The sequence below is a fragment of the Salmo salar genome, chromosome 16, assembly GCF_965601325.2.
Source record: "Salmo salar chromosome 16, fSalSal1, whole genome shotgun sequence".
NCBI classification, from domain to species: Eukaryota; Metazoa; Chordata; class Actinopteri; order Salmoniformes; family Salmonidae; genus Salmo; species Salmo salar.
Window position 1 is genome coordinate 3178167 of NC_138306.1, and position 12977 is coordinate 3191143.

General features: G+C 48.4%; 1 protein-coding gene across 6 annotated transcripts in view; it reads left to right on the forward strand.

Moving 5' to 3' along the window:
• caprin1b (cell cycle associated protein 1b) overlaps positions 1-9944 on the forward strand; it is a 33595-nt gene extending 23651 nt beyond the window's left edge. For 4 of the 6 annotated variants that reach the window (XM_014147627.3, XM_014147629.3, XM_045696834.2 and 1 more), the window contains exons 8-17: positions 115-167; positions 405-488; positions 2990-3190; positions 3519-3692; positions 4408-4518; positions 4732-4848; positions 7801-7960; positions 8196-8405; positions 8722-8834; positions 9214-9944. In XM_014147627.3, the coding sequence (XP_014003102.3) occupies positions 115-167; positions 405-488; positions 2990-3190; positions 3519-3692; positions 4408-4518; positions 4732-4848; positions 7801-7960; positions 8196-8405; positions 8722-8834; positions 9214-9303 (1313 nt within the window). In that variant the 3' untranslated portion in view covers positions 9304-9944. The remainder of the gene's footprint in view (positions 1-114; positions 168-404; positions 489-2989; positions 3191-3518; positions 3693-4407; positions 4519-4731; positions 4849-7800; positions 7961-8195; positions 8406-8721; positions 8835-9213) is intronic. The other 2 variants (XM_014147628.3, XM_014147630.3) reach the window with 2 other exon arrangements.
• Positions 9945-12977: the final 3033 nt, after the last annotated feature.

Below are 12977 nucleotides of genomic sequence, written 5' to 3' on the forward strand. Positions count from 1 at the left end.
CTCCTTAAAGTTACGTTTCTTGCTGTATTGTTTAGTTTTCCAATTGTGACAATAAAGATGTTGATTAATTGAACATCTTTCGTCCTGCATTCTGAAAATGATTTTTCTCTTCAGAGTGTGAAATAGTTGAAGAGTACATAGAGCCCATTAAGGTGGAGGCTACAGAGGTGAGAGGACTTACTATCCTGGGTCGTGTTCATTAAGGCAATGTTTTACTACATTTTGCAATGGAAATGAATGAAATGAAATGAAAACAAGTGCTTCCAATTGGACAAATTCAGATAATGTATACCTGTTTTGGGCAGTTTTCTTTGATTTCCTACCTACTGAACACTACCCTGTTAATTCAGTTATTATCATGTCTCGGCTGCTTTGTGACGGTGGGCATCTTGTTTGTTTTTCAGTTCGTAAACAGACAGTTCATTCCAGACACCACGTACAGCACCAGTGACAAGGAGCAAGGAGACAAGTGGACGACAGAAACAGAGGTATGATGCTCAGTGTTTTACACATTACACAAATCATGGTAGGGCTGTCCCAGACAAAACACACAATTGGTCCACAGAGTCATCTGTTCTTTCAACCAATCAAAATGTTTAAATGTGTATATTTTCATAGGCACATCCTATGTGTTTTAATCAACTATTTGCACTAAGCTTGTCTGATGCTTTAAGTGCACTGTTAGATGTAATTAAGACATGCAAATGACTAGAGTCCAACCGCAATTGATTTAATTGGGCCGGGCTCAGACTTGCTGCATGGTGTGTAAATATAGAAATTACAGCGAGTGACTGTGGGACTAGCACCTGTTGTCTCTCTCTCCTCTCTGCTGCAGTGACCACCACAGAACAGTGTTTATCGTGTTGTCTGTGTTGCTGAAGCTGCAGCATAATTAGCCATTTCTGACTGAAAAGTTACCGAAATCCCTAATTTTGTTTAGGAAAAACATTCCCTATTCCCTCAACCCTTGCTCTCTTTACGTGACATGCATCACGTGCACATGACCAATATGGCCTGACCTATAGCCTATCATACTCACATCAATAAATTGGTTATAACAAACTCTGAACACCGTAACACACAGCAAAATGGATGCAGAGGACGAGACAAATCAACTAAAAACGGGGGAATGTTTACTGGTTGCTCAGGAGGTAAAGGGGAAGTCAGATGTGCGGAATAAATGTGACTAGTCGTGGAAATACTGCTGATCAAGAAAAAGAAGGTAAGGAGCAAGCGCTGCATGCATATTATGTGTGCCCAACAGGTGCTGTTAAATTATATTGTAATCTTTCTGACCGTTTGGAACAATGATAACGACACTAAATAAATTATAAGTGTACCGGAGAGTGTTTATAAAGTTTTGTAAAGACTTTATTACAGAAAATACTAAAGTTGCATTCATTCCTGAATGCAATTTTACAAAATGAAACGGTTTATTTGTTTACGCTTATTATTAAATGGTCGCTTTATTTTAACTTTAAATGCTTGATTGCATTTCAAATCATGAACAACTCGTACGCTGTGTGATGACATGAAAAGTTTTATGATTGACTATTGTATAACTATTGTTCTTAGGCCTACAGCTGGTTATACAAGGCTGCTCTATTCTAAGCCTACTAGTTATAATGACATTACTTATTATTATAATGACGATTATCATAATAACAATAAGGAGATCAAGAAAAATAAGGGTTATTATTATGAATATAGTTTTTCTGACAATTTGAAACATTGTAAACAACACTAGATAAATTATCAATAATACCAGAGGCTGTTCAAACAAAAAAAGTGTGAAGCCTTTTACAGATGAACAAAGATTAAAAACGGACGAAATGGTGAAGTTGTTTATCCGACATGCGTGATGTTTGGTGCTCGTAGAGGCAGTAGACTATTAAACAAACGCTCACAGGCAACAGAAGCAGGATCTGTTTTAATTCTGTAGTTATACAGTACCAGTCAAAAGTTTCGACACACCTACTCACTTAAGGATTTGTCCTTATTTTTCTACATTGTGGAATAATAGTGACGATATCAAAACTATGAAATAACACATGGAAACATATTGTAAACAAATCAAAATATATTTTATATTGGAGAGTCTTCGAAGTAGCCACCCTTTGCCTTGACAGCTTTGCACACTCTTGGCATTCTCTCAACCAGCTTCATGAGGTAGTCACCTGGAATGCATTTCAATTAACAGCTGTGCCTTCTTAAAAGTTAATTTGTGGAATTTCTTTCCTTAATGTGTTTGAGCCAATCAGTTGTGTTGTGACCAGGTAGGGGTGGTATACAGAAGATAGCCCTTATCTGGTAAAAGACCAAGTCCATATTATGGCAAGAACAGCTCAAATAAGCAAAGAGAAATGACAGTCCATTACTTTGACTGATCTTCATGTCTTAATCTGGAAAATGTCAAGAACTTTGAACGTTTCTTAAAGTGCAGTTGGAAAAACCATCAAGCGCTATGATGAAACTGGTTCTCATGAGGACCGACACAGGAAAGGAAGACCCGGAGTTAACTCTGCTGCAGAGAGTAAGTTCCATAGAGTTACCAGCCTCAGATTGTAGCCCAAATAAATGCTTCACAGAGTTCAAGTAACAGATACATCTCAACATCAACTGTTCAGAGACAAAAAATGTTTTGCATTTTAAAGTTTTGGCTGTCAACATTCAGTAAAAAATAAAACGGTGTCATCTAATATAAAACTTGTGAAACGGCCCGTAACTAACGGGTTTTACCGTCCTGTAAGTCCTCCGGCATGCGATCAAAGCAGCAGGAGATGTATATAAAATTACATTTTGTATTCATGTATTGATTTAGTCATACCCGATTCCTTTTTATCAAGATATGTTACGTTTAAGAATTAAGATGTCACCTAAGTTTCAAAAAGTGTAATTTGGACTATATCTTAAATTACCATTTTATGTAATCGTCTAGTGAAGAGATTATGGGACTGGATACAGAAGGGTACTTTCATAGGGTATACAGCCTCTGGCCTTGCCTCTTGTTCTTCCCCCTCAGTTGGTGAGTGTCATCCAGCAACAGCCTGTACAGTCGGCCCTTCCCCCCAATGACTTGGAGACCCACTCCCTGAATGTGGCCACACCCACAGTCACACCCCCGGTGGTCAGGAAGCAGGCAGTCCAGGACCTCTTGTCACAGATGCAGGGGCCTTACAACTTCATGCAGGTGAGGATTCGAACCACCACCCTCTTCAAGACTGTTAGCCCACTGAGCTAAAGTCTAGCCATTAGCTGTGGTTGCTGTGAGGCGGTTTGGACCTGAATACTAGGCATTTGGTCCAAGCTAATGCCTGGGCCTGGACCATGGATCTAGTGGCTTATAGGGGACCATGGCTTTGAACCTTAGTCAGTCACATATTCAGCATAGTGCCATAATAACATTGTTTGCTTCCCTCACAACTTTGTGGAGTTGTCAGAAGATCAAGGAATCAAAGATGTGAGGAATAAAGGGAAGAGTTTTGTTATTCAGCCATATTTTCTGCTTCCTCCCTCAGGACTCTATGCTGGAGTTTGATGGCCAGCTCATTGACCCAGCCATCGTGTCAGCCCAGCCCATGAAGCCTGCAGCTCAGAACATGGACCTTCCTCAGTTGGGCTGTCCCCCAGTCCATCCAAAATCACGCCTCTCACCACACAACACCGTCCCGGTACAGCCTGAGCCCATGCAGGTGATATTATTAAAGGATGATGGCAGGGGCTTCTTTTAATAACATAAAGTTGGCCTTGTTCAAATACTTTAAAAATGCACCCTTTTTAATTTTTCCAATTTCGTGGTATCCATTTGGTAGTAGTTACAGTCTTCTCTCATCGCTGCAACTCCCGTATGGACTCGGGAGAGGCGACGGTCGAGAGCCATGCATCCTCCGAAACGCAACCCAACCAAACCACACTGCTTCTTGACACAATGCACATCCAACCCGGAAGCCAGCCGCACCAATGTGTCGGAGGAAACACCGTACACCTGGCGACCTGGTCAGCGTGCACTGCGCCCGGCCCGACACGACACAGGAGTCGCTAGTGCGCGATGAGACAAGGATATCCCTGCCGGCCAAACCCTCCGTAACCTGGACAACGCTGGGCCAATTGTGCGCCGCCCGATGGGCCTCCCGTTCGCGGCCGGCTGCAACAGAGCCTGGGCTCGAACCCAGAATCTCTGGTGGCACAATGCAGTGCCTTAGACCACTGCGCCACCCGGGAGGCCCTAAAATGCACCCTTAAGTAATCACTGATATGACTTGTCTGGATTAGTCAAAGGTATTTTAGATGAGTGATAATTCCAGTGAGGTTGGAAGATGCATTTGATCTGTTTTAAATGGGGCAGTCCTCTGTGGTGAAGAGGTTAGGAATCTTGATGTCTGAATGAGTCCGCTCCTTCATCCCCAGGTTCCCATGGTGTCCCCCACGCCTGAGTCGTACGCCACGCCATGCCCCATGTACCAGTCATCACACAAGCCAGAACCTTGCCCACATGCGGACTCCATCGACACTATCCAGGTAAAAAATTATAAAAGGATAATACATGCCACTTAGCAAACACTTTTATCCATTATACAGTAACTTGCAGTTGACTTGTGATCATGTACACATACAAAAAAAGAAATGATCGACTCACTGTGGTAATTGAACCCACAACTTTTGTGTTACTAGCGCCACACTCTTACCAACCTGAGTACAGGATCAGTGTATCTGATGTACTGTTCTCCCCAGGCATCCATGTCCCTGTCATCAGAGCAGCAGCAGGTCTTCCAGTCTGTCAACGTCTCCAAACCCCCACACATCTCCGGCATCAATGTCAATGCAGCACCATTCCAGTCCATGCAGACAGTAAGGCCTTAGTCAAAACGCAAACAGTCTCTCTTTGGCAGGCAGGCAGGAGTCTTGAGTTGAATGTTCATCATCGTTATTGTATTTCCATATTGTTCAAATGGTCTGTCTGAGTTTTTTTCTTTCACTGTCTTTATTCATCCATTTTTATTAATTTCGATTTCATCTGTCAGGCAGTCGGGCGGGCAGAGTCGGGCGGGTAGAGTCGGGTGGGCAGGCAGACAGGCGCGCGCGTGCAGACGGAGAGGCAGACAGACAGACAGACAGACAGACAGACAGACAGACAGACAGACAGACAGACAGACGGGCGCGCCCGCACAGACAGACAGACGGGCGCGCCCGCACAGACAGACAGACGGGCGCGCCCGCACAGACAGACAGACGGGCGCGCCCGCACAGACAGACAGGCGGGCGCGCCCGCACAGACAGACAGGCGGGCGCGCCCGCACAGACAGACAGGCGGGCGCGCCCGCACAGACAGACAGGCAGGCGGGCGCGCCCGCACAGACAGACAGGCAGGCGGGCGCGCCCGCACAGACAGACAGGCAGGCGGGCGCGCCCGCACAGACAGACAGGCAGGCGGGCGCGCCCGCACAGACAGACAGGCAGGCGGGCGCGCCCGCACAGACAGACAGGCAGGCGGGCGCGCCCGCACAGACAGACAGGCAGGCGGGCGCGCCCGCACAGACAGACAGGCAGGCAGGCGGGCGCGCCCGCACAGACAGACAGGCAGGCAGGCGGGCGCGCCCGCACAGACAGACAGGCAGGCAGGCGGGCGCGCCCGCACAGACAGACAGGCAGGCAGGCGGGCGCGCCCGCACAGACAGACAGGCAGGCAGGCGGGCGCGCCCGCACAGACAGACAGGCAGGCAGGCGGGCGCGCCCGCACAGACAGACAGGCAGGCAGGCGGGCGCGCCCGCACAGACAGACAGGCAGGCAGGCGGGCGCGCCCGCACAGACAGACAGGCAGGCAGGCGGGCGCGCCCGCACAGACAGACAGGCAGGCAGGCGGGCGCGCCCGCACAGACAGACAGGCAGGCAGGCGGGCGCGCCCGCACAGACAGACAGGCAGGCAGGCGGGCGCGCCCGCACAGACAGACAGGCAGGCAGGCGGGCGCGCCCGCACAGACAGACAGGCAGGCAGGCGGGCGCGCCCGCACAGACAGACAGGCAGGCAGGCGGGCGCGCCCGCACAGACAGACAGGCAGGCAGGCGGGCGCGCCCGCACAGACAGACAGGCAGGCAGGCGGGCGCGCCCGCACAGACAGACAGGCAGGCAGGCGGGCGCGCCCGCACAGACAGACAGGCAGGCAGGCGGGCGCGCCCGCACAGACAGACAGGCAGGCAGGCGGGCGCGCCCGCACAGACAGACAGGCAGGCAGGCGGGCGCGCCCGCACAGACAGACAGGCAGGCAGGCGGGCGCGCCCGCACAGACAGACAGGCAGGCAGGCGGGCGCGCCCGCACAGACAGACAGGCAGGCAGGCGGGCGCGCCCGCACAGACAGACAGGCAGGCAGGCGGGCGCGCCCGCACAGACAGACAGGCAGGCAGGCGGGCGCGCCCGCACAGACAGACAGGCAGGCAGGCGGGCGCGCCCGCACAGACAGACAGGCAGGCAGGCAGGCGGGCGCGCCCGCACAGACAGACAGACAGGCAGGCGGGCGCGCCCGCACAGACAGACAGGCAGGCAGGCGGGCGCGCCCGCACAGACAGAGACACACAGAGAGACACACGCCACACAGGCAGGCGCGCCCGCAGACAGAGACACGCGACAGAGGACACGCAACACACGCCACACAGAGAGACACACGCCACACAGAGAGACGACACGCCACACAGACACGCCACGCCACACAGAGACACGCCACGCCACACAGAGAGAGAGAGAGAGAGACACGCCACACAGAGACACGCCACGCCACACAGAGAGGGAGAGAGAGACACGCCACACAGAGACACGCCACGCCACACAGAGAGAGAGAGAGAGAGAGAGACGCGCCACACAGAGAGAGAGAGACACGCCATGCCACACAGAGAGAGAGAGACACGCCACGCCACACAGAGACACGCCACGCCACACAGAGAGAGAGAGAGAGACACGCCACACAGAGAGAGAGAGAGAGACACGCCACGCCACACAGAGACACGCCACGCCACACACAGAGAGAGAGAGAGAGAGAGAGAGAGAGAGACACGCCACACAGAGAGAGAGAGAGAGAGACACGCCAGAGAGAGAGAGAGAGCCACGCCACACAGAGAGAGAGAGAGACACGCCACGCCACACAGAGAGAGACACGCCACACATTGAGACAGAGACGCCAAATACTAATTGAGTGTATGTAAACTTCTTACCCACTGGGAATGTGATGAAAGAAATAAAAGCTGAAATAAAACATTCTCTCTACTATTATTCTGACATTTCACATTCTTAAAATAAAGTGGTGATCCTAACTGACCTAAGACAGGGAATTTTTACTAGGATTAATTTACTAGGATTAAATGTTGTGAAAAACTGAGTTTAAATGTTTTTGGCTAAGGTGTATGTAAACTTCCGACTTCAACTGTATATACAGGGGGTACCGGTACAGTGTCAGTGTGCGGGGGTACAGGTTAGTTGAGGTAATTCTTACCAAAATTCTTACCATTGTTTCAACTGCGGATTGGCCCTTTCATGACAATGCTTATAGTGCAGAATCTCTGTTTACTACCACTGCCAGCACTCATATGCAACCTACTCTCAGAACTGGAAGCGTTTAACTGGGATTCTTACAGCACTCCAAACCATTCTGTGATGGTGGCAGGGATAGTATTGGGCTGAAACACAAATCTCAGATTGTAGCTTTAACTCTTGATAAGCCTGTGAGTGACAATTGTTCCTAGCATTGTTAAACCAGGCTGAACACTCCGCACACCATTGTTTTAATCAGGCTACCTTGCTCCCCACCCTCAGGTGTTCAATCTCAATGCCCCTGTCCCGCCGGCCAATGAGGCGGAAGCCTTGACCCAGACCAGCCAATACCAGAACAGCTACAGCCAGCAGGGGTTCAGCAACCAATCACAGCAGCTCCCTGTGGAGCAGACAGAGATGCAGACAGACCAGCTGCAGTCTGGTGAGCTAGCAGGGCTGGAGCAGATTTTTCCCCTTGTCATACTAGAGAGCAAAACCAAGTCGAGCTGTACCACACTGGCCTGGTTATGCATTTACCATAGTGCTACTGGAGCGGTCCTGAAAAGGGCAATGTGAACAGGTTGAACAGCGCTAGATGGTGTGGAAAGGATATTTCACTAACTTTATTATGACTGTCTTAAGGCCATTTTACTCAAACTATGTTTCCCTGTCTGTAGTGGTTGGTGCCTTCCACTCCCAGGACCCATCCCTGCCCAGCCAGGCCCTGCCCCAGGGGCAGCAGCCGGGTCAGCAGGGTCCAGGGTTCATCCCCGCGGCTGGTCGCCAGGCCCAGTCCTTCTACAACAGCAGAGGCATGACCCGCGGAGGCCCCCGTAACGCCCGCGGCATGGTCAACGGATACAGAGGCCCCTCCAACGGATTCAGAGGTACGGTAGCCTGACCTGTCCTTTACTGTCACAAACTAAATTGTGCAGGGCCACACATCAGCCTCAAGATACACTAGAGCTTTCTCTTGTCTGTAGTGTAGTTAGTTAAATAGATGGATTGAGCTGAGTGTTGTGTATGGGAGAAAAAGCCTACATCTTTTGGATTTGATCTCAACTCGTCTGACATTTGATATGACATGCTTGTTGCACATGTTGGTGTCATCATGGTCTTGATGCTGTTTAATAAGCGAAAGAAACAACCTATGCTTTTTTACTGAATGACTGCGTCTAACTGCAGTGTAATAATCCATTCCAGGTGGATATGACGGTTACCGGCCTCCCTTCGCCAACACTCCAAACTCTGGATATCAACAGCCTCAGTTCAACACCACTCGGGACTACTCCAATGGTGGCAACTACCAGCGGGGGGTAAATAACCTTTGACCTTATCACTTACACAGGGTTGGAGGACGGCTTGGGATGGATGTTGATCTAACATGCTCAGGGCCGGCTTCCCGGACACAGATTTAAGCCATGGAATTAAAAGTACTTTCAATTGGGGGAGTTTCTCCGTTGAGCATTATTTTTCGAATTCAAGAGTAGGCTTAATCTAGGTCTGGGAAGTTGGCCCGCCCTTACCATAGGGGATCTTGGATTGTCTCATATCTGTTAGGCATCTAAAGGAGTTGTTGCATTACATGCCTTATAGGGGGCATCACTGGATCGTCTCCTTTTATTTGTTAGGAATCTATGTAGGAGTATTCTATAAGAACGGTTAGTAGTAAGGCTTTCTTTTTCCCTGCTTCAGGATGGTTATAATCAGAACTACAAGCGTGGAGCAGGCCAGGGATCCAGAGGGATGTCTCGAGGAGGCAATGCCCAGGCCATGAGGTCCTGATCGGGCCTGTGTTTGACTGTCCCAATTCACCCCTTCCCCTTGGCCCTAACATTTCAATGTTTGCAGAAACGTCTGGTACGTATAACGGTGTAGTGGTGGACTTATTTACTTGGTTATATTTTTCCTAGGTGGGGCAAATTGAAGGGTCAGGGCCAAGGTGGGGGTGGGGTAAGGAACGACTGGAACAGATTTTGACTGACAACTTTCCACACCACACTAAACATTCAAGATATCCAGAATGCATTTTGCCCCATCACTTTTATTTGTCCTTTTTGTTTATCATCAGTGGTATTTTTCCTGGCTTTTGCTTTGATATTGAAAAAAGATGAATGTTTTAAAATGACTGAATACACAAGCCGATCTGTAAATCCTTAGTGTTACAACGGTTTTAAGCAAGCCTGTAAACTTGAAAGATTTCATTGATTTATTTTTTTTATAAAATAAAACATGCCACTGCTGGTCCGAGCCCCCGGGAGTGTTTCTTTCTCTTGCCCAGTCCCCCCCTTTTTTTTGTTTTGTTCACATATCATCTTTGTTCTAAAAAGCATTTTTGTTATGTTTATAAAAGAAGCTCCCAATTCCTCAGTTTGTAAATTGATGTTGCTTCAAGAGTTTCAATAAAGATGTTGCATTACCCATGATTTGTTGTGATTGTGTCCAGTGTCCTTTATTGTTGGGTGGTGAAAGTGTTGCCAGTGTTAGACAAGATGGTTTTGACTTATGATGGAAAGTGCAGTGTATTGCATTCTCTGTAGAAAACGACACAATCTGAGAGCAGGGTAGGGAACATGGATGAATCAAGACTACATTTCCTATCTACGCTTCTTATTAGCTCAGAGGCTAAATTAAACCGCTTTACTATGGTGGGTTACTTGTTGAGAAAGACCTTGAAGTGGTGATTTTATTAAGTGTAGTCAAAGATTATAGATATACTGACATTGTCAGGGCAGAAAGACATGTACCAAAGGAGTCTTCATACACAAAGTGGCGCTACTGTCTAGCTCCCGCCTATTCTTTCTTTGGATTGTTGGATACATCTCATTATTGCAATCCTCTTTATGAATATTCATTACATTACATTTAAGTCATTTAGCAGACGCTCTTATCCAGAGCGACTTACAAATTGGTGCATTCACCTTATGATATCCAGTGGAACAACCACTTTACAATAGTGCATCTAAATCTTTTAAGGGGGGGGAGGGGGTTAGAAGGATTACTTTATCCTATCCTAGGTATTCCTTAAAGAGGTGGTGTTTCAGGTGTCTCCGGAAGGTGGTGATTGACTCCGCTGTCCTGGCGTCGTGAGGGAGCTTGTTCCACCATTGGGGTGCCAGAGCAGCGAACAGTTTTGACTGGGCTGAGCGGGAACTGTGCTTCCTCAGAGGTAGGGGGGCCAGCAGGCCAGAGGTGGATGAACGCAGTGCCCTTGTTTGGGTGTAGGGCCTGATCAGAGCCTGAAGGTATGGAGGTGCCGTTCCCTTCACAGCTCCGTAGGCAATCACCATGGTCTTGTAGCGGATGCGAGCTTCAACTGGAAGCCAGTGGAGAGAGCGGAGGAGCGGGGTGACGTGAGAGAACTTGGGAAGGTTGAACACCAGACGGGCTGCGGCGTTCTGGATGAGTTGTAGGGGTTTAATGGCACAGGCAGGGAGCCCAGCCAACAGCGAGTTGCAGTAATCCAGACGGGAGATGACAAGTGCCTGGATTAGGACCTGCGCCGCTTCCTGTATGAGGCAGGGTCGTACTCTGCGAATGTTGTAGAGCATGAACCTACAGGATCGGGTCACCGCCTTGATGTTAGTGGAGAACGACAGGGTGTTGTCCAGGATCACGCCAAGGTTCTTAGCACTCTGGGAGGAGGACACAAGGGAGTTGTCAACCGTGATGGCGAGATCATGGAACGGGCAGTTCTTCCCCGGGAGGAAGAGCAGCTCCGTCTTGCCGAGGTTCAGCTTGAGGTGGTGATCCGTCATCCACACTGATATGTCTGACAGACATGCAGAGATGCGATTCACCGCCTGGTTATTAGAAGGGGGAAAGGAGAAGATTAATTGTGTGTCGTCTGCATAGCAATGATAGGAGAGACCATGTGAGGATATGACAGAGCCAAGTGACTTGGTGTATAGCGAGAATAGGAGAGGGCCTAGAACAGAGCCCTGGGGGACACCAGTGGTGAGAGCGCATGGTGCGGAGACAGATTCTCGCCACGCCACCTGGTAGGAGCGACCTGTCAGGTAGGACGCAATCCAAGCGTGGGCCGCGCCGGAGATGCCCAACCCGGAGAGGGTGGAGAGGAGGATCTGATGGTTCACAGTATCAAAGGCAGCAGATAGGTCTAGAAGGATGAGAGCAGAGGAGAGAGAGTTAGCTTTATATATTTTAATATTTAATTTACTTTAATATTCGATGAGGGTTGTTGACGTCAACCGCCTGTATTCAAAGGAGACAGATGCTATGCTACTAGCCTCATGCCATGAATATGCATAGACATTTTTTTCTCTCAAAGTTGTCGGGATGTCACATAACACAATTTATTTGATCAAATAAACATCACGTAGCAAATAAGCCATTCATTTGTTTGTTGACCAAATTTGAGACGGTCACTGACCTCCATACAAAAACTCATTGCTTTGGTGGGAGAAACAACAAAACGCCACCTGCTGGAGGGAGACAGATTTTCTGCCGAATTGAGCCTCTTTATTTTTCTCTCTGGTGTAGTGTAGAGATGAGGCGGTCTGGTTATAACCAATATTTTAAACTGGGTGGTTTTAGCCCTGAATGCTGATTGGCTGACAGCGGTGGTATATCAGACCGTATCCCATGGGTACAACAATACATTTATTTTCACTGCTCTAATTGCGTTGGCAACCAGTTTATAATAGCAATAAGGCACCTTGGGGGTTTGTGATATCTGGCCAATATATCACGGCTAAGGGCTGCGTCCAGGTACTCGGCGTTGTGTCGTGTTTAAGAACAGCCTTTAGCTGTGGTATATTGGCCATATACCGCCTCGGGCCTTATTGCTAAAATAACCCCTCTTTTTAGTATTGTCAGAGGGGAGGAGAGGCTCAACTCGGCAGAAAACCTGTCTCCCTCCAGCAGGTGGTCTTTTTTTTCCTCGTTTCGCCCACCAAGCCATGAGTTTTTGCATGGAGGTCAATGAGTGTTGAATTTGGTCAACAAAAAATGTATGGCTTATATGCTACGTCAGTTTTATTTGATCGAATAGAAGTTTTGTAACGCTTAAGTTGTTACGAGTGTACTTAGAAGCAAGACACGTGACATCCCGGCAACTTTGAGGAAACAATATATATCGGAGTTATAAAAGTTGGGTGCATTTTGGCCCATTCCTCCTGACAGAGCTGGTGTAACTGAGTCAGGTTTGTAGGCCTTCTTGCTCAAACACGCTTTTTCAGTTCTACCCACAAATTTTCTATAGGATTGAGGTTAGGTCTTTGTGATGGCCACTCCAATACCTTGAGATGGCTGTGCATATTCATGCCATGAAGCTAGTAGCATAGCATCTCTCCATTGAAAACCGTTGGTTGACGTCAACAACCCTCATTGCAAATTCAAAGTAGATTGCAAAAATGTCCAGAATTCTATTCCCAAAATTAGATATCCATAGTGAATAAAAAAAAGAACATCTTCCTGAATCATTAATGAGTGAATAC